Source organism: Rutidosis leptorrhynchoides, chromosome 2 (assembly GCF_046630445.1).
Source record: "Rutidosis leptorrhynchoides isolate AG116_Rl617_1_P2 chromosome 2, CSIRO_AGI_Rlap_v1, whole genome shotgun sequence".
Lineage (NCBI taxonomy): Eukaryota > Viridiplantae > Streptophyta > Magnoliopsida > Asterales > Asteraceae > Rutidosis > Rutidosis leptorrhynchoides.
Window position 1 is genome coordinate 516,318,037 of NC_092334.1, and position 23,625 is coordinate 516,341,661.

The 23,625-nt window shown below is 32.3% G+C and overlaps 1 protein-coding gene across 1 annotated transcript; it reads right to left on the reverse strand.

The window, feature by feature from the left end:
* Positions 1-15,812: 15,812 nt before the first annotated feature.
* Positions 15,813-18,793, reverse strand: LOC139892844 (cytosolic Fe-S cluster assembly factor NBP35-like). Its single transcript, XM_071875971.1, has 3 exons — positions 18,717-18,793; positions 18,496-18,597; positions 15,813-16,863 (listed from the first exon to the last, which is right to left on the reverse strand). The coding sequence occupies exons 1-3, from the start codon at positions 18,760-18,762 to the stop codon at positions 15,956-15,958; spliced, it is 1,056 nt and encodes a 351-aa protein (XP_071732072.1). The 5' UTR covers positions 18,763-18,793; the 3' UTR covers positions 15,813-15,955.
* Positions 18,794-23,625: the final 4,832 nt, after the last annotated feature.

A 23,625-nucleotide genomic window follows, 5' to 3' on the forward strand; every position in this document is an offset into this window, starting at 1 on the left:
GCATTTAAAAAGGGAGTAATGAAACTCGCGATACATCATCGTTGTAATATCTTCACTGCCATTGTTATATTATCTCGTTATTGCAGGTTTTAATAATGAAACTAGGAGCAGCAGTAAGAAGGATGTTTGGTTTGGTTGTCGAATAGAAACGCAGTAGCAGAAAAATGTTTGAGTGAGTTGATCGTAACAGTATTACCGGTTGGTTTTGGTTTTGGTTTTGGTTTTTGACAAGAAAATAGAAAGACATAAATAAAAGAAACAGTTAGCATGTTGAAGGGTTGTGTGGTGTTCCAGTCTTGGTTGTAACCAGGGACAGAAAAATAGTAAGAAACAGATGGTGTAGGTGTTCATTGTTTGAACAAGATGATGAACAGTAGCAACAAGTGGGTTACGTTTGTGTTGGTGATTTAGCATGACAACCTGCATCAAGAAACAAGAGGGGTTGATGGTGGCGGGATGAAGGTGATCATAGAGTGGTTTGTCATGGTGGTCGACACAGAAATATGAGACGGTTAAATAGTAGTAACGGTTAAATAGTAGTAACGGTTTACGAAAGTGATGATGAATAGTAGTGGGTATTCAATAATGGTAGATTTTGGTGATGGTTTATGGGGTGTTTAAACCGAAGGTGGTGAGTTCTCGCTTATATATAGAAATGAAACAATGGATAATGGATGGTGGTTTTCGAATGGTTTCATGGTGTGTTCACGATGGAACTAAAAGAAAAGAAAAATAATACCGAAGGTGGTTTGGTGGTGAAAAGCTTATGGTGGTGGCGGTGCCTTTGTGTTGGAGATGGTGGTGATCAAGGTGGAGTTGAGGGTTGGTTCACGAAACAATGTAGGAAGAAGATGGTTCGTTCTTGATTGATATATAAATTGCTATGTGAATATACATATAAGTTATGTATATATAGAATAGAGATATTTTAGATATAGATTTTGATAGATGGCAGACAAAAGAAAAACATACTTTAATAATTAATATATAATAATAAATCATAAATCAATTTCATAAGAATTGAATCGTGATCAAACAGTACAGTAGTTGGAATTCTTGGTTTATTCTACCGACAGTTTTCACGGGCTATTATTTCGTAGTCCGTTGTTAAATCGGGGGCGAATAAAAATACTCAGATAAATTACAAAATTTTAAATTAGCTATATTTATTTATTTTGGTTATTATGGTATAAAATCGATCATTAACTATTAAATAAAAATTACATCAACTGACCCTCTCATTTATGGGTGAAATATAAAAAGTGTTAAAACTTAACAAATAGTTCCTAAATACATTTTTAATAAGTCTAAAATTTGTTGAGCTCATTTTCGTATCACCGTTTATTTTAAAATTACATAAGTTTGAATTTAACTTGCTTAATATCAATCGAAACATCAAACAAGTATTACAATTATTTAATATTTATTTTTAATATACTTTATTTATATAGATGTGTTTGTAAATAATAATTATCATAATATCATATTATTATTTTATTTTACATAATTAATTTTAATAACAACAACATATAATATTTCAAATTATATTTTCAATTATTATATATATATATATATATATATATATATATATATATATATATATATATATATATATATATATATATATATACACATATCTATTTACAATTAATTGTTCGTGAATCGTCGGAACTGGTCGAAGGTCAAATGATGTCATAAAATAGTTCAAAAATTTTGAAATTCAATTTAGTAGACTTTTCTTATCATGTCGAAACCATATAAAGATTAAGTTTAAATTTAGTCGAAAATTTCCGGGTAGTCACAGTATCTACCCGTTAAAGAAATTTCGTCCCGAAATTTGATTGGGATGGTCATGGTTGATAATAAGTGTGTTTTCATGACGCATACGAGCTAGAAATTAGAGTTTTATCATCAGCAAGTAATATGGATAAAACAATTTGTTTAAGTGAAGTGTACGAGTGAAGTTATCACAAAAGAGTGAAATGAGTAAATAACGTTTCGTCATATCTGTAACAACCCGGAATTTTCCAACGTTATTATTAATATTTATTATTAATACTTGCGCTTTAATAAATGTATTTATAAACATTTACTTGTTATCGTATTTAAATTTCCATGGCCCGACTAGTCTTTGTGACACGCGTACTTTTCACGAATAATATTTTTGAATATTATTTACATTCATGATTAATTAATATTAGTCATTTTTAATTAACCAAGGTTAGTGGTTAATTACTTGGGCTTTATGTATTTAATTGCATCCTTACTTGGACTTGGGCCTTTAATTAATAAACTTGGACTAGTAAGCCCACCCTACACTTTTAATGGACTTGTAAGCCCATGTTTTAAGTTAGTATTACATTAAGGTTAATCAAGGTTAATTAAACTAATTAGGAGACCAGGTTGTCTCAAGCATGCAAGAGTTATTTTAACTTGTTACCCATTTTAGCTCTCACCTCATTCCCACATTAGAAAGTTGCTTGTTGACTCCCCATTTCTATCCCCAAAACCGTCGGCTTCTACACACCATGGGGAGAGTTTTATTTTTCAATTTTTGATACATAAACTCTTGTATTTCATTTCCATTTCACACACTTACAAACACCACTTCAATTTTCTCTCTTATTCTCTCTAAGAATTAGTAAGTAACAACAAAATTCATCTTCTTTTCTCCTCTTAAAAACCGTAACCCATATACTCATCATCATCATTATATGTTCTTGCTTAATGTTTAATTACTTACTAGTTGTTGTTGTTTGTTATTAAAGATCAAACTTATTAGTTTGCATCTTCATAAATCTTGGTTACTTTCCATCTCTTATTTGATGAAAACCAAGAACAAAGAACCTAAAACTTACTAGTTTGTGGTTCTATACTTAAGTGTTTTCAAGACTAAAAGTTCATAAGTTTATAATCTTCTTTGTTTTCATGTTTGTAGACTTGAATTCTTAAGATTCAAAACTTCAGTTTGAATCTTCTCAAGTATGAAGCAAATATAAACATAATACTTGTAGATCTAGTTTATTTCTTCATTTTTACTTACTTTAAATTTGTGTTTGATTGTTCATGGTCAAGTATTACTAGTTAAAACTTGATCTCATACTTCTTAAAACCAAAGTTAACTTTGTAAGTTCAAGAACATGGAAGTTTAACTTTCTAGTTACAACTTCATATACTTGTGTTGGATTTAACTTAAGAACTTTAGATCTAGACTTTTGGGTCTAGGATCTTCAAGATCTAACTAAGAACTATGTTCCACAACCTAAGATCTTGATTGCTTAAGTTTAATTTCAAGTTGTAGCTTAATATTACTTATATAACTCTTGTATGTGTTGGATCTAAGATTTGGATGTAACTTTGGTTCATCAAACTTCATATAACTCTTAAGTGAGTTGTGCTACATGTCTTAGACTTACATTTGTGTTATGATGGTCAAAACTTGGTAAAGATGATGTAAACACATCAACGAGTTGTACACTTGAAGCTATATGCATCAAGGATGAGAACCGTGATAAGCATCGAGCACCAAGAACCCACCGAAACACTAAACCAACTGTTTTTCGGGTCTGATCAGAATACCTGGGCTACTGTAAAGTTAATTTTCAGTTAGCTCTGTTCGAGTTGATAATTTTTCGTTTAAGACTCGTCTTAATCCGAGTTACGATTTAGGATCTATGGCCCTCCGAACGTCACTATGTCCTTTTAACGTTGTGCTGAAAATTCTGACCTACTCGCACTTAAACCATCGCCACGGTCAAACGAAGAAGAATTTGGTTCTGGAATTTTTATAGAAACTAAAGGACTCATATACGGAGCCATTTCCACTGGTCTCACCTCATTTCAGTAGGTATAGAGGCCGTGGTGACTGATCGAAGTCAGCCTTTGTTTTAAACTCTTTTCTTGAATGAAACTTACTTTACACTTTTTGTTTGATGATGAATGATGATGATGCTTAAGACCTAATTTACATACATTTAAACCTATTGGGACGATTTACTGACTTAATAACTTTTGACTTAGGTTGAGGACTTTCCGGACCTACATACTTGCTTACTTTTCCCGAATCAACTTTACTACTACTTTACCACTGTGAGTTATAGCATCCCTTTTTACTTTAACTATTTTGGGAACTGAGAATACATGCGCGTTTTACATTTTACATACTAGGCACGAGTATTTAAACTTTATATATGTGTGGGTTATACAACGGCATAAACATTCCCTTTAGCTCGGTAACGTTTAGTCATTGGTTTTTGAACCGGTGAACGCGAATCTTAGATATGGATCCATAGGGTTTGACATCCTCACTCGGGCTAGTCGCGCTAGCATTTAACGGGTGTTTAATACTTCGTAAACATACGCACTCACCAAGTGTACTTTCAGGAGGTTATAAACGTTAAGTTAGTTACCAAGTGCCCACGGTTAAACATATACTTTCCATATTGTTTTGAAACGCTCTTTGTAGCACTGAAATCTCGTGGCCTACCTTACGTTACTGTTATACTTAAACTATAGCTCACCAACCTTTGTGTTGATGCTTTTAAGCATGTTTTTCTCAGGTGCTTAAGGTTGCTTGCTTTCGCTATTGTACTAGTCATGCCTTGTAGACTCCGCTGCGCTTACTAGAGTTGTCACCGCATGAAACGTTTATTTGCATTCAAACTTTATTACTTTTGAAACGATGATTTGTAACGACCTAAGGGTCACGTACTATTAACTTTTCTTCTATTCATAGAAGCATACTTTTGGTTGTAAAACATTCGACGTTGGTTATGACGTCGCCTTTTATCATGAATGCAAACTTGTTTTGAAAACGCATATAGTGTTTGACCTTGTAATGATCCTGTTGTTGATGGTCCGTACATGTTGATTTAGTACTGGGTTTCACAATATCTCTTGACGTAGATACAGTTGATTTCCGGAATTCAAGGGATTTAGAGAAAATCTTTGTAGTAAGATTTGGTTCTTCGGTAATTAAGGAAATTAGAATCCTCTTTGGTTAAATGCGATGATCTGTCTCGATTGCTCTGTCTGATGTTTCACTATAAATACACCCTTCTCATTTCCTTTATATTTTGGAGTTTCATTCTTTTGTTTTCTATTCCCGACTTTAAGTCAAGCGAATGATGGTCCAGAATTCGTAGGTATGATGTTTCGAATGAACATGTCTAACGTTCTAAGAGAGAAATTGTAATAACACGATCTTGATTGGTTAAATTACCAGAATTCAAGAGAAAAGATAGAACTATCAAGAATATATGTTCCTGATATGTTTAGAGATTAGATAAAATGTAAGAGTCGTGTAACATGACACATGATGACGGTAGGGTCTGTGAATCATCACGTTTCATTAGAAACTCAGCATGACTTACTGTAATATAATCACGTTGATCAAGTGTCATTATATTATACTAACTCATGCTTCAGTTTCCAACACTACTTCAAAAACATTTATATTTTAAATTCGAAATTGTTAGAATTTAGAAACTAAAACAGTTTCCTTTCTGATGTAACACTGATATCGCGAAGAGATAAATGATTTCAGATAAGAATAGTTATAAAAATATTTTCAGAAATATCGAGGATATTTATAATGAAAGATTCGATGATATCTTAGAATTTCTAATATCGATGGATGATGATGAAGATTTGTCTGTAAAAGTGTAGAGTCAGGAACAAGTTATTCGTTAATGACTTCAGCAGATACTGAATCATTTGGATTCTTTGAAGGCGGGTTTAGTCTTTGTGATTTGTCCATTTTCCAGTTCCAACATTTCTGAGCTTTGCCAACATACAATTCTTTATCATTAAACTTTTGGCTGTTAAGGTCATTTACAGTTTTTGCTGCTTCATTCATCTTTTTAAAATTCAGAGTATTGATTCACAGACTGGGTGCTTTTCAGAATTTCAGAATGGAAGATTAAAATTCTAGGAGATAAATATTATATGTATACATATAACTATTGATGTAGAAAAACTGTGAGATTCAAAATACTAATTGCTGATTCTCAGTAATTGATATGTCAATTCTCGTTACAAGATGCGGATGAGTATATGATAGGGTTTCAATAGATAAATATAATGATTTTTCGAAAAGATTTAAGCCAAGAAGCAACGAGATTGCTGGTACGTCTGCTGGTAATATGGTGGAATATAAAAGGTTTCCCGGTAACAATAAAAGAGCACATATATATATCAAAGTTATAATAAGGTTGTTTCGAACGAAAAGTCGAAGTTGACTTGCCGGAGCTGTGGCAAAACTGGCTATCTCAAACAGGAGTTGCAAAGTTATTTTCGGTAATAACAATGCCAAAGGAGCGAGCACATATACATGTTAAACGTTTACTCAGGTTCCGAGAGTTTTTCAGGTGCAATCTATATGCATAAATCTTTCCTTGCATAGATGAAGTGTGGTTGGTTCATCCTCTCGATTGAGGTGTTTTCAAGAATCATGAAAGGTTTGAACGCAGATTGTAATCGTCAAGATACAAATGAGGTTAAGATGAAATTAAGTGGCAAACTTGAAGAAATGTTTAGTTTCATATGTTATAATCAATATTTTAATTCATTTTTTAATTGTCCAATGTTGGCAGTCCACAGTTAGTAGTCCACAATTACTAATTCAATAATTTATATATATAATATTCGAATTAATTAATACGTATCGTGACCCATTGTATACATGTCTCAGACTCGATCACAACTCAAAGTATATATATTATTTTAGAATCAACCTCAACCCTGTATAGCTAACTCGAGCATTACTGCATATAGAGTGTCTATGGTTATTCCAAATAATATATATATAGATGCGTCGATATGATATGTCAAAACCTTGTATACGTGTCTTGATATTTAAAATGCGTAATTAACAGTATTTAAATGACAATAAATAAAGTACGTAAAATAAATAACAGAAATTAAATGACAATAAATAAAATTGCGAGAATAAAATTGCGATAAAATAAATTGCGATAATTAAAATGTAATAAGGAATTAGCAGTTAGCTAGCAACAGTTAGCTAGGATTTTGTTAGCGTGGATTCTTAACAAAATTTCTCATAGTTAATTTGTTTGTTTCTAACAAATTTTATTTTGTCAATGTTTTCTTCATTATGCCACTTGTTGGATTCTGATAGGTCAAAATCCAAATATGAAATTGAATGAAAATGGTTATTATGCGATAAACGGATACATATATATGTAGATGTAAGTAGGATAGTAAATGATTGTTGAATCGGATTCGAAGAATGTACAGTGTAACTTATTAATGTGAAATCTAAATATTCCTCGGGTATTACCTACCCGTTAAAATATTTTCACCATTAACAGTCTGTACGAAAGAATTTTTAATTACAATCTTTGTGAAAATATACTTACATATATATTTTCTTCAGATGTAATCATGGATTTAATGAGTTAATATAGTATTAAACTCAGTTGGTTTACCGTCAAAACTAGAATACATAATCTCTATAACATTAGAGATTACATAATCGCCATGAAGAACGAAGATAATTGATGTAGAACAATACGTAGAACGATGATTATACTCGAGGTACAGAATGAGATGTTGAGGCATGGATTGTTGATGGTACTGGTGCTATTACTGATGGTACTGTTGGTGCCGATGATGTTGTTGAAGCTGGTAAATTTTGCACCATATTCTCCAAAAATCATTACTCAGGCACGAAGCTCGTTGACTTCTTCGATTACTACGGGATGATTGTCGGTAAGAACGAGTGAATGAATAAGGTTTAGAATCTGAGATAGTATGTAATCATGAAGAGATATTCGGGAAATGAGGGTGAAAATGGTATTTCGGACTGGTTTACCGGTAAGTGCTTCAGGTTCTTCGCCAAGAGGTGAATTTGGTTGATGGAAAGGATCACCTTCTTTTTGTATCCAATGATTAAGTAGGCTACGAACCCATCAAATGAATTGGTTGATTCATTCTGGTGACACTGCTTTCGGAGCTTGGGTGAAACTCCATATCGGAATAGCTGTCGGAATCTGAGGAATTCGAACTGGTTGAGGGATTCATCTCGTACGATCAGATGAAGGATTTTCGATAAGAAATAGATTATAGGATGTAGATTAGTACCCTACAATACATAATTTACATATGCATATATAATACTAAAATCCCATAAGTTACGGAGGAATCTACGAAAGCTGTCAGGCAAAGCTAACAATAACAGATACGCTAAGATATGAATTTATCTATACACTGTCTATGCAATAGAGGCAGTAAGATGTGTCTAGACTTTAAGGATGATAAGCAAATAATTTTCGACACTAAATGATAAGCAAAACTTTTGACATGCAGACACGGTCGAAGTCCAGACCCACTAATGCATATAAACAACTATCAATTAGACACACTAATGCAAGACCTGGTTCTCTAAAACCACCGCTCTGATACCACCTGTCATACCCCGTCCTAATCCACCTGGATGAAGTCATCAACATTTGGTCCCATTGCGAGGTACTGTCCTAAATATGCCATGAACGACTCCAAGTAATATTTATAAAATGAGCAAATGCACAGCGGAAGATTTCTTTCATACCTGAGAATAAACATACTTTAAAGTGTCAACCAAAAGGTTGGTGAGTTCATAGGTTTATCATAATAATCATTTCCATAATTTTTAATAGACCACAAGATTTTCATTTCCATTTCTCATAAATATACATCCCATACATAGAGATAAAAATCATTCATATGGTGAACACCTGGTAATCGACCTTAACAAGATGCATATAGAATATCCCCATCATTCCGAGACTCCCTTCAGACATGATAAATTCGAAGTACTAAAGCAGTTCAAATTCTCTGACTGAGGCTTGTTAGTGCCCATAGATCTATCTTTAGGATTCGCGTCAATTAGGGTGTATGTTCCCTAATTCTTAGATTACCGGACTAAAAAGGGGCATATTCGATTCGATAATTCAACCATACAATGTAGTTTCGATTACTTGTATCTATTTCGTAAAACATTTATAAAAACGCATGTATTCTCAGTCCCAATATATATATATATATATATATATATATATATATATATATATATATATATATATATATATATATATATATATATATATATATATATATATATATATATATTGCAAAAACATTTAAAAAAGGAGTAATGAAACTCACGATACAATATTTTGTAGTAAAAATATTCATACGGCGATACTGAATAATGCAGGGTTGACCTCGGATTCACGAACCTATATCATTTATATATATATTAACACATATAATGGTAATCGAATAGATTCGTATATTATTAGTGATATACTTTTTATATTAATAATTTAAATGTTTCATTACTTAATTAACTATATTTATTTTATATATTTAAATAAATACTTAATATTTATCATAAATATATTAATATAATTATCTTATACGTGTTAATTATATTTTTATATAACTATTGTTTATTTGATAAAATATAAATAAAAAGTTGTATTATAGTAATGATAATAATAATATTAGTAATTCATTGAATTGTAACTTAATTGTAATTTTTAATCATTTTCATAATAATATTTGTATCTATAATTTTATATTTGTAATCATAAATATAATAATAATGTTAATAATAATAATAATGATAATAATATTAATAATAATAAAATAATAATATTAATAATGATACCAAAAATAATCATAATTATAATATTTATCATGATTATATATTATCTTATACTTATTTTCATTTTCATCATTTTTACCATTATCTTTTACCTTGTCAACTTAATTAATCATCTTTTATCATTTAATCATAACCATGATATTAATAATAATATTAATAACAATAACTAATATTAATAATAATAATACTAATAGTAATAAAGATAATAAAAATAATAATAATACTACCTTATAGCTTTTCCCAAAAACAGTGCCACGGACAGGGCTCGAACCTGAGACCTCTCGCTCACACATAAACACCCTTAACCATTACGCTACCCATTCATTTTTTATTTATATAACTCGATAATTTCTTTTAACACGTATCTCTAACATAACCCATTCTTGTTTCCTCGGCCCAACAGATCATAATCGCTTTTGGCCCAACAGATCATAACTGTTTTCGGCCCAAACAGATTATAATCAGATCATAACTGCCCATATATAAATTAATGGCCCAATAGCATTTATCGTGGGTTTGGGTCTGGCATCGAACGGCAGCAGGAGTATAAAAAAATATACGGTCATCTTCAACATCTTGGGTTTCATGTTTACTACATCATCATCAATAACATCATCGTTGTCATCACTCATCTTCACGATCATCATCGTAGTAGCAGATCGTCATCATCCATCATCATCTTCATCATCGTAAATAATCATAGTTACCATCATCATTATCTTCGTTATATCGTAACAAACAATAATATAGCAGTAGTAGAAATCGACAGAGATTATCAATATCATAATCGTATTATCTTATTCATCTTTAACATCATCGTTGTAATATCTTCACTGCCATTGTTATATTATCTCGTTGTTGCAGGTTTTAGTAATGAAACTAGGAGCAGCAGTAAGAAGGATGTTTGGTTTGGTTGTCGAATAGAAACGCAGTAGCAGAAAAATGTTTGAGTGGGTTGATCGTAACAGTATTACCGGTTGGTTTTGGTTTTTGTAGTCAACAAGAAAAAAGAAAGATATAAATAAAAGAAACAGTTAGCATGTTGAAGGGTTGTGTGGTGTTCGAGTCTTGGTTGTAACCAGCGACAGAAAAATAGTAAGAAACATATGGTGCAGGTGTTCATTGTTTGAACAAGATGATGAACAGTAGCAACAAGTGGGTTACGTTTGTGTTGGTGATTTAGCATGACAACCTGCATCAAGAAACAAGAGGGGTTGATGGTGGCGGGATGAAGGTGATCATAGAGTGGTTTGTCATGGTGGTCGACACAGAAATATGAGACGGTTAAATAGTAGCAACGGTTTACGAAAGTGATGATGAATAGTAGTGGGTATTCAATAATGGTAGGTTTTGGTGATGGTTTATGGGGTGTTTAAACAGAAGGTGGTGAGTTCTCGCTTATATACAGAAACGAAACAATGGATAATGGATGGTGGTTTCCGAATGGTTTCATGGTGTGTTCACGATGGAACTAAAAGAAAAGAAAAATAATACCGAAGGTGGTTTGGTGGCGAAAAGCTTATGGTGGTGGCGGTGCCTTTGTGTTGGAGACGGTGGTGATCAAGGTAGAGCTGAGGGTTGGTTCACGAAACAATGTAAGAAGAAGATGGTCCGTTCTTGATTGATATATAAATTGCTATGTGAAATATACATATAAGTTATGTATATATAGAATAGAGATATTTTAGATATAGATTTTGATAGATGGCAGACAAAAGAAAAACATATTTTAATAATTAATATATAATAATAAATCATAAATCAATTTCATAAGAATTGAATCGTGATCAAACAGTACAGTAGTTGGAATTCTTGGTTTATTCTACCGACAATTTTCACGGGCTATTATTTCGTAGTCCGTTGTTAAATCAGGGGCGAATAAAAAGTACTCAGATAAATTTTATATTTTTAAATTAGATATATTTATTTATTTTGATCATTATGGTATAAAATTCGATCATTAACTATTAAATAAAAATTACATCAACTGTCCCTCTCATTTATGGGTGAAATATAAAAGGTGTTAAAACTTAACAAATAGTTCCTAAATACATTTTTAATAAGCCTAAAATTTATAGAGCTCATTTTCGTATCACCGTTTATTTTAAAATTACATAAGTTTGAATTTAACTTGCTTAATATCAATCAAAATATCAAACGAGTATTACAATCATTTAATATTTATTTTTAATATACTTTATTTATATAGATGTGTTTGTAAATAATAATTATCATAATATCATATTATTATTCTATTTTACATAATTAATTTTAATAACAACAACATATAATATTTCAAATTATATTTTCAATTATTATATATATATATATATATATATATATATATATATATATATATATATATATATATATATATATATATATATATATATACACACACACACACATATCTATTTACAATTAATTGTTCGTGAATCGTCGGAACTGGTCGAAGGTCAAATGATTTCATAAAATAGTTTAAAATTTTTGAAATTCAATTTAGTAGACTTTGCTTATCATGTCGAAACCATATAAAGATTAAGTTTAAATTTGGTCGAAAATTTTCGGGTCGTCACAATAATAATAATAATATAATAATGATAATAAATATAATATTAATATGTTACTATGCATGGTTATTGAAATTGTCCCATTTAATATAGCAACTAATTTATTATTTACTCTTTCTAACAACTATTATTAATCAAAATAAAAAATAACTCATGTAATGAAGGGCACAATAGTCAATTCAAAAATTTATCTTAGATTCAACAAACGATTAAACCAGACAATTTTTGTGGGATGGCAACGGCTAACTAATTTTTTTTTTTTTTGTCACCTAACGGCTAATTATTATTTTTAGGCGACTATTATTCAGATAAACAGTTTTAGAGTATATTAGCATCAACCTTAAAGTTTTAAGTAGTTAGACCACCCCTTATCGTTAGTTACCCGTTCGTTACCCGCACATTACCCGTCATTACCAGTAACTAACCATAGGCACGGGCTCATTACCCGCTTTAGTTACCCGCATTCACCATGAATTTAACGGAAGTTTTAAGTTTAGTTATAGGAATTGTGGGTCCAGTGGCTTTTTATTGTTGGACTTGATGCTTTATTGCTTGTACGTTGTATATTAAGAGGAGTACTGTTTTAGCCATTATAGGGAGTGTTTAATTATGAGTTAGTTATAGGATATTGGTGTTGATGTGGCGCTGATGTGGAAGATTAAGAGGATGAATAGTTTAGTTACGATAGGGAGTGACCTTAGAAAAGTCGTTTAATCATGAAATGATAGATGAGTAAGAGGAAAAGGAAAAGGATGATTTTGAAAGTATTTTGCTAGATCGTTTTTGGGCTTGTTAATAAAATATAGGTTCAATTGAGTCATCTTCAATCTTATTTGGACTAACAGTTTAAAACCCAATATTTTTAGCTATTATTCTAAACATGGGCCCAAAAAACGATTTCCTTAACATTGTAAAACCCACACCATTTGTTTTCTTGATTCAACCGATTTTAGATCTTATAAAATTTAGTTTATGCAGATTATTAATTTTATATAATATATACCAAACAAACTGTAACATTTCTTTTCTCTATAAACTAAATTCCACCCATGTTTTGGTCGTGGCCTCAAGGGCAAAACGACACCCAGAATGGCACCCGCGGGTCGTGGGCGCGGATCCACTGCATCCGTCACTCGCACCCGCGGATTTTTTAAAATCCATTAATCCGCGGATCTTGGTTAACAGATTTATTTTTAGATCCATAACCCGTATTCACGGATATTCGCGGGTCACGGGTTTACCCGCGGATCTTATTCATGAAGTATATATAAATTAAAATATTCAAAAATAAATATCATTACGTAATTCAAAGTGACATAAAAAACCTCATCCAATAATATATTCATGTTTATGATATAATAAAATGAGAAAATATATAATATTAGTTATACTTTTCTTACTAATATATGCGAAGTTAGAATGTTTAAAATTAACAATTAAAATTGAGTTGCTAAAACTAATCATAAAGTACGTTGACGAATTACTAGAGTTATTTTCACTCATTTAGAACGGGTATATCCGCGGATTATTCAAAAGGGTATTATGGATTTTCGGATCGGATTTTACCCGCAACGGATCTATTACATCCATCACCCACCCGCGACCCGTCTGCGGGTACAAAATTACATCCATCGCCCACCCGCGAGTAAAGATTTTGGATTTTATCCACCCATCACGGGCGCGGGTATCCGCGGATCTCGGATTTTTTTAGATCCATTGCCATCCCTACCAACCCCACCCCCTTTCACACTAACATTTTTCATTCTTCCCCCCTCAACTACAGCCAACTTACAAAAAAAACACTAAACTTCAGGGAAGTAAAATATAATTTCTCTTACTTAAAATAAAAACTCCACCCACACACTTCGACACCCCGTATCTTCCTACTCGTCGTGAGTTAAATTCCGCCGACCACACCGTTAAACTCGAAATATTCTTATGAACAAAACGAAACTAACTACGTTTGAAACGGACAATTTAAAAAAAAAAAAAACTAAACACAACGACAGCCCGTATCTTTCCGCTCGCCACGAGTTAAATTTTCCCGACAGCACCGTTAAACTCAAAACATTTTTATGAACAAAATGAAAGTAACTACGTTCGAAACGGACACTTTTTAAAAAACGATAAACGACAGCCCGTATCTTTCTGTTCGCCGCGAGTTAAATTTTTTCAACAGCACCGTTACACTCGAAAAAAAATTATGAACAAAATGAAACTAACTACGTTTGAAACGGACACTTCGTTTTGGTCATTTGTTGTGAAAATATAGTATATTCATTTAAACTTGCCTGAATAGAAACTGATTTAGATTTCATTAGCTTGGTTATGGCTGGAAGAATAGTACATACATACATGTCTGACTTAAGTTGGCTGCAAGTTATAAATCTTTGATAAGATGTTAGAATAAAAATGAAAGGCTAACGGTTTTTGTATTTATGTAATAAAAACGATAACAAATGTTACGTATCGATACATAGCAATTTTTTCAACTTTTAGTCAGATAAACGACATCCAAAAACAACCGCTGCATCGTCGCGGTCCATACATTTTCTAGTATTAAAATAATTCTATAGCATTCTATTGTCGTTTCATTATCGTTTTATTTTACAAAATGAAAGGTGGAGGAAGGGAGTATATAAACAAAAATAAAACGAACAAAACGACATATTTTGGCGAGCCTTTTAAGTATATATGAATAATATTTAATACTTGTTACGATTTTATTAAAACTTTTAAACAATGTAAGTCAATGATAATTTATTATTGTTATTCATATATCATATATGAATTTTACTAAACATAGCCGTAAACCCTTAGGGCTATGCTTAAGAATTTAAAACATGCATAAGTTTTTTGTATATTTTTAAAAACCACCTCAAGTAAGACTACTCTCAACGGCATCGCCGTTGGAGCTTCTTTGGAGCTTCCTTCTAACGGCTCCATTGCTAGCTAGTGTCTTTGGAGCTTCGTTGGAAAACCGTGGTACACAAAGTCATTGGATAGAATATTTGAAGACGGAGCCCAAGTACATTACTGATAAAAAGTGGTACATTGTATTGATTAATTAATTTTGGTGGATCCATTTTATGGTGGGTATGTCATGAATATTAAAGAGTGTGATGGGTTAACTGATAGAAAAAAGTTGCTAAGTGGCGTTGATGTGGCACAATGTGATTGTATGACGGGTGTTATGGTTGAGAGTAGTCTAACTACTCCATTACTTCTAATGTACTATCATTAAAGTCTGAAAATTTCTCTTAAGTATAGCTCCAAGAGCTAACATTAGAAAATCATCATATATATATATATATATATATATATATATATATATATATATATATATATATATATATATATATATAATACTAAATCTCACAAAATTTCTATTGTTTTGTCTCAAGTGTGGGAACCAAAACACCCGGTATCAACACGCGCTAAAATCGACTCTCTCCAGCACGAGCTTGTTACATAATCTATCCCAACCCAACTAACCCATTTTGGTTTAATGCATACTCAAACTCAAGCTAAACACAGCAGATCAAAATCAAACAAAAAATGATGAATATGTAAAACAAAGAAATCAAAATTCACATTACAACGCCAAATTATCGAAGTACTTATTCGTCACGGCTACATAGCTTCAACGAAACCAAAAATAACATAATATGTATTGAAATATTGATAACAGGTATAGACTATCATCATTTTACACTCATGCGAAAGTGTTATTATTCAAAAGTTTTTTAATTATCGCCGAAAGTGCAGGAGCACTCACCCCACTTTCATCACCAACAAAGCAAGATTTACCTTCTTCAGCAGCTTTACATAGTTTAGGATCCAACGGGACTTTACCAAGAAACGGGACCCCCATCTCGACGCACATTCTCGCCGCACCTCCACCGCTACTATCAAACACCTCACTACACGCTAACAAATCCAACAATTCTGGTGCTTTTTCTTTCATAACCGACATAGCCCAATCTGTAACGTCTTCTTGTTCTTCCCCAATCTTGGATGGTTTCATATACTTGAAATCAGAAACGGGTTGACATAACCCGCTCATATTCTCAACAACCCCAAGAACTTGAATCCCAACTTTCTTACAGAAACTAACCTCTTTCCTAACATCTATTAACGAAACTTGTTGTGGGGTCGTTACTATAATCGCACCATCGATCCCTGTTTCTTTAAGAAACTGGACGATCGAGATGTGCTCATCTGATGTCCCGGGTGGAGCATCAACAACTAGAAAATCAATCTCACCCCAATAAACGTCTTTTAGAAACTGTTTTATGATCCCGTTTTTACGTGGACCCCGCCAGATGACGGCGTCATCAGGGTCAGGAAGCATGAACCCGATTGACATGACTCCAATGGAGTCGACATAAACAGGTGACCAACCTAGGTTGCTTTGGTGAATCTCTTGGCCTTCTAACCCGAGCATTTTTGGGATGCTGGGCCCACAAATGTCGATGTCGAGTAGACCTACTTGATGATCCATTGCAGCTAGGGCGAATGAGAGCTGGGCTGAAAATGTGCTCTTGCCAACACCACCTTTACCAGATAGAATCAGTATTTTATGCTTTACTGTACCCATTCTTTCTGCAATTGCTACCAAATCTGCACGAAGAGAAAATGATTCTATGGAAGTAAGAATAAAGTGAATATCGTTCATACGTAAAGAAACGAACCCGAAAGTACATAGCAAGCAAACAGTAGATATTATATTATTAACAGTTGAGTAAATCCATAATCTTTAAGTAAACAAGGTACCTTTTAAACCTACATCAATTCTATTTCTATGAGCTCATTATTTCAAACAGGAATACACAGAAAACAGGGGAAGTGCCGAAGTGTCCAAATAGGTTTTTCGGTTAAAATACTGTTATTTGAAACAAATTTTGTCAAACTCTCACAATTTGATCAAACTTTCTTACTACATAAAACAAACACTTCTTTTCAAATAACACAAACAAACACTCAGACAGGTACAAAATGCTGGTTTATACCAAATGAGAAACTTATGTGTTTTACTTGAAGAAATAGCAGATTTAAGCAACACTTTCTTGAATAACAAATATTTTGGAACCAAACAGATAATCAAAGTGTAAAAACACCGAAGCATAGTAACCAATATAAAGAATTCACCACTTATAAAGATAAGAGCAAAGACACTAAATCAGATATAAAGAACACACTACAATGGATCACTGTGTAACTGATAAAGTTTCCACCGTAATTATTGATAAAGGAAATAAAGATTCAAAAATTTCACCACAATAGTTAATAAAAGCAAAGCCACCGCATATATCAATGAAGAAATCACTCCTAAACATATTTTTATAAGAGAATATGATCCATTCAATATCATTCAATAATCAAGTTTGATTTTTTCATTACTAGATCTATCTATGTATAGAGAAACGCTAACAATTCACTCTACAAAACATGAAAAAAGAGAAAGTAAACGAAATGGGACAAATAATAACAAACTAGCCAACTTCACTTGAACACTGAAGTAATGTGATCCCCGAGCCCTCAAAGCCGACTCCAAACACACTTTCAAAGTGGGGAAAAAATGGTAACATAGTCATTGGTTGACCAAATTCGTGTATCACAGATTTAGTGATATCATGCTGATTAGTCTCATCAACCATTTATGTTATTTCAGTTAAATCAGCTAGCACACCCGCATCAAAAACACATTGTACAAGTTTATTATTACTACAATTCAGAAGACGATGAGTTTTCTTCCTTTCTCATGTATACCGTCTCTCCTATCTTATGGTTTTTATTTTCGTTGGTTTTCTAGAGAAAAAAAATTTAATTATTTTTTTAGATATTGAAGATTAAAAACTAATAAAACTTTTCTCCAACTTAACATACCTTGATATTTGCTATTGCTGATATCATTATACTCTAATCAGTCTGCAGATTTTATTATGTCTTATGTTATCGCGCCGGTTTGTTTTTGTGAAGACATAAGATAAAATAATGTTTTCATTTGTCTGCAAACTCAACTCAGACATAGAAATATGTTTCTAATATAAGCTACTTCTAGGGCTTATATCAATTATAATACCATAACATAATCTTAACTCTGTTAACTAATATAAGCTACTTCCACAGCAAAGTTTCACAATATTATAACTTCTAATTTCGTACAAGTTGAACAATTTCTAGGGCTTTTTTTATTTCATAAATATGCAGCTATAGATATAAAAAACCTTATAGATATATATAAAAAAAAACCTGGATCGGGGCCTTTAGGAGCAGAAGCACAAGCTTCTTGATTAGGGCAGCCTGCACATGCATCTGATTTCCCTGCATCTTCTGATTCTGTCCCCGGGCAATCTGATTATTAATCAAAATTAACTCAATCAAACTGTTATCCCAAAATCAATCAAAATTCTAACTTAATTAAATACTCAAATTGATTGATTGATTGATTGAACAAGAGTAAATAGTCATACGTTCATTGGCGTTATCCGGGACATCTTTGTGGTTTCCGTTTTCCATGTCGCTGACTCCTGAAGTATTTTGTTTTGCAAGCTATAAACGGCAGTTCAACGATATATGTTAATACAATATATGCCCTAACCGCCTTACGAGTCAACTCAACTCGTTATTTAGCTTCAGTTCTTGTATTTTCAAAAACCACCCTGAACTTTGTACTTATTACTAAAACTTTTATATTTTGTATAGTTGAGTAGAGGGAAAATATAATTTTACACAAATATACCTAAACTTTATGGGTGGATACTTCATGGCAGGGATAAAATTGTGTTTTTAATATGTAGTCAACGGGGAGTCGAACTCCTAACCTCCCCTAAAGGAAGCAGGTCATCAACCGCTGGACCACATCACAACTTCACACTACTAAGTTGATGCTTAGTAATAACTAGTGTATTCACCCTTGCGTTGCGCCGAGTTTGTGAATTACATGTACATATAGTTGTTAAGTTACGAATGCAATCATTACATAATGTTAAGAATACCTAAGTCTCCTTATGAAGTACGCAATTGATACCGCCCAGTGACAGTTTGTGACGTTGAGCAGTGGTCGTGTCAGAAGAAGTAAAACCCTAAAATCAACAATAGTAACCCTAGAAAACAAATCAGCGATGGTGACGGTAGCGAAGGTGGCGATGGTAGTGAGGGTAGTCTGGTGGAGTCGGTGGCAGCGAATAAGTAGTGGTGACGGTGGTGGTGGTGACGGTGCTGACGTCAAGATGAAAATAGTGAGAGGGGGAGAGAAGAGGAGAGCTGAGATGGGTTTGGTTTTGTGAGAGTGATGATAGTGGTAGGTGTTTTATGGTGTATAGAATAAAGAAGATGAGAAGAAAACACATAGCATATAAGCATGACAGGTGGCAGATGATGTTAAATGACGAAATTGCCCTAGGTTACTGTTCATCATTTTGGCAATTAAAAGGTATGATAATGATAATATTTTATTTATAGCCAAACAAGGTGTGCTTGGTTAAAAGGGGGAATGGAAATGGAAATGGAAATGGAAATGAAAAAAGGAATGATAATAGAAATATAATGAGTATTCCCATTACATCTTTGTTGTTTGGTTGATGCTTAGCAATAATGATAATAATTTATCGTCAAAATTATAACATTTCATAAATAAAAAACCACCTATTAACTAATAGTATTTGTTGGTCCCTTGAATAACAACAGGAGTATTGTAGATGGGGGGTGAATACAATTTATTTTAATTAACTAATCAATTAAACGCAGTTTAGTATTCAAGCATGTAATTTAAATAGAGTCAAAGGTAATTTTTCAACTGTTATTCTTTATTGATTAAATCACAAAGAATTACAACTATCCTTGGCGAAATGATAGTTGGTTGATACAGATTTACCTAAGTATAGCTATGAGGATAAACTTAAAGCTATTACACGTTTTGGACTCTAAATAAATAAACCCACACCACTAGTTGTTACAATAGTGGATACAACAATTTATAGTAGTCCTATTAACCGTGTAATGGTTCTATTGTCCACTGGTACATAGGATGTCTGTACTTGTGGGGACAACTGCATCAGAGAGCGTGCTCTCCTCTTTCCTCTTTGGTAGCTATTTGCAGGAACACCCCAATTTAGTTCGGCACCACTATTCGTTTAAACAAATAGAATGTTGTGTTCCCTAGGCATTGACAAAGTATAGCACATGTTTGCACATGCGTTAAACTTATGCATTCCCACATGGTCTTGTAAGGTCACTTGTCAGCTGCCGATACGTGTCCTTTCCTGTTCAACTTTGTCTTTGACTTCTGTTGAATAGTACAATTGATGTAGACCACTCGGGAAACCACCATGCTTGTAATGGAGCATGGCTGTCTTGTGTTATATGCTGCTTACCAGGTTTACTGGTTCTTCTTATGCTGAGTCACTTGATATTCTTGAATTGCTGAGTACTCATCATGTGCTGATTCGAAGAATACACTCTACCTTGTGCTGGTAGACTAGGCAGCATACTGAACACTTGACATAGCAACATTTGTTGTCTATACATAAACAAACTTATGCTGACTGCACATAACATTTTAGTGCAAATAAATTACAGTTTTGTCATAATTAAATCCTTAATTATTTTGGGGACTCAACAATCTCCCCCTATTTGATGATGACAAAACTTATGACCTTTAGAGAAAATACTAAAGCCAGTACTGAGGGACCTAATGAAAAATAGGCAGTAAATTTGCCCCTCTTAAGTTTGTTTTTGGGATCTTTTGCTGAGTTTGAAATGTCCCGTTCTTATTGATTAAAAATGTTCCATATTAATTGATTTCGTTGTGAGGTTTTGACCTCTATATGAGACGTTTTTCAAAGACTGCATTCATTTAAAACAAACCATAACCTTTATTTCATCAATAAAGGTTTAAAAAGCTTTACGTAGATTATCAAATAATGATAATCTAAAATATCCTGTTTACACACGACCATTACATAATGGTTTACAATACAAATATGTTACAAAAAAATAAGTTTCTTGAATGCAGTTTTTACACAATATCATACAAGCATGGACTCCAAATCTCGTCCTTATTTAAGTATGCGATAGCGGAAGCTCTTAATAATCACCTGAGAATAAACATGCTTAAAACGTCAACAAAAATGTTGGTGAGTTATAGGTTTAACCTATATATATCAAATCATAATAATAGACCACAAGATTTCATATTTCAATACACATCCCATACATAGAGATAAAAATCATTCATATGGTGAACACCTGGTAACCGACATTAACAAGATGCATATATAAGAATATCCCCATCATTCCGGGACACCCTTCGGATATGATATAAATTTCGAAGTACTAAAGCATCCTGTACTTTGGATGGGGCTTGTTGGGCCCAATAGATCTATCTTTAGGATTCGCGTCAATTAGGGTGTCTGTTCCCTAATTCTTAGATTACCAGACTTAATAAAAAGGGCATATTCGATTTCGATAATTCAACCATCTTATGTAGTTTCACGTACTTGTGTCTATTTTGTAAATCATTTATAAAACCTGCATGTATTCTCATCCCAAAAATATTAGATTTTAAAAGTGGGACTATAACTCACTTTCACAGATTTTTACTTCGTCGGGAAGTAAGACTTGGCCACTGGTTGATTCACGAACCTATAACAATATATACATATATATCAAAGTATGTTCAAAATATATTTACAACACTTTTAATATATTTTGATGTTTTAAGTTTATTAAGTCAGCTGTCCTCGTTAGTAACCTACAACTAGTTGTCCACAATTAGATGTACAAAAATAAATCGATAAATATTATCTTGAATCAATCCACGACCCAGTGTATACGTATCTCAGTATTGATCACAACTCAAACTATATATATTTTGGAATCAACCTCAACCCTGTATAGCTAACTCCAACATTCACATATAGAGTGTCTATGGTTGTTCCGAAATATATATAGATGTGTCGACATGATAGGTCGAAACATTGTATACGTGTCTATGGTATCTCAAGATTACATAATATACAATACAAGTTGATTAAGTTATGGTTGGAATAGATTTGTTACCAATTTTCACGTAGCTAAAATGAGAAAAATTATCCAATCTTATTTTACCCATAACTTCTTCATTTTAAATCCGTTTTGAGTGAATCAAATTTCTATGGTTTCATATTGAACTCTATTTTATGAATCTAAACAGAAAAAATATAGGTTTATAGTCGGAAAAATAAGTTACAAGTCGTTATTGTAAAGGTAGTCATTTCAGTCGAAAGAACGACGTCTAGATGACCATTTTAGAAAACATACTTTCACTTTGAGTTTAACCATAATTTTTGGATATAGTTTCATGTTCATAATAAAAATCATTTTCTCAGAATAACAACTTTTAAATCAAAGTTTATCATAGTTTTTAATTAACTAACCCAAAACAGCCCGCGGTGTTACTACGACGGCGTAAATCCGGTTTTACGGTGTTTTTCGTGTTTCCAGGTTTTAAATCATTAAGTTAGCATATCATATAGATATAGAACATGTGTTTAGTTGATTTTAAAAGTCAAGTTAGAAGGATTAACTTTTGTTTGCGAACAAGTTTAGAATTAACTAAACTATGTTCTAGTGATTACAAGTTTAAACCTTCGAATAAGATAGCTTTATATGTATGAATCGAATGATGTTATGAACATCATTACTACCTTAAGTTCCTTGGATAAACCTACTGGAAAAGAGAAAAATGGATCTAGCTTCAACGGATCCTTGGATGGCTCGAAGTTCTTGAAGCAGAATCATGACACGAAAACAAGTTCAAGTAAGATCATCACTTGAAATAAGATTGTTATAGTTATAGAAATTGAACCAAAGTTTGAATATAATTATTACCTTGTATTAGAATGATAACCTAATGTAAGAAAAAAATATTTCTTGAGGTTGGATGATGTAATGACCCGGAATTTTCTGACCAAATTATACTTATGAGATTAATATTTACATAAATTCAACCATACCAACATGATAAGCAATCCAAATTGTTGAGACTTGTGTTTTTGAAAAGATTTTTACACAACGTTTGACCGTCCAATATGATCGATGATATCACGAACTATATAACATACGATAATTATATGTTTGTGTATATATATGTATTTATATATATTTAACATGATCTAAGGATGGTTTAACATCTCATTGTGTACTAATGACAATGAGTTATAAGTATATTTTGAAACTACTAACTTAAGTTTTCAAAACGATAACTATACGTAACATTCTTTTATATATATACTTATAATCTATAATGCTTATACATGTATCGTATATATAATGTATTTAATCACTTTTTAAGGACTTAAATACATAAAACAATATAAGTATATTCACAAAAGATAGCTA

Bases quoted from the DNA above. Each gene is read 5' to 3' on its own strand.
- LOC139892844 (XM_071875971.1), bottom strand. From the start codon at position 18,762: ATGGAAAACGGAAACCACAAAGATGTCCCGGATAACGCCAATGAAC. The intron at 18,598-18,716 runs GTATGACTATTT...ATTAATAATCAG, and splicing joins CCCGGATAACGCCAATGAAC to ATTGCCCGGGGACAGAATCA. The intron at 16,864-18,495 runs GTTTTTTTTTAT...CTCTTCGTGCAG, and splicing joins TCCTAAAGGCCCCGATCCAG to ATTTGGTAGCAATTGCAGAA.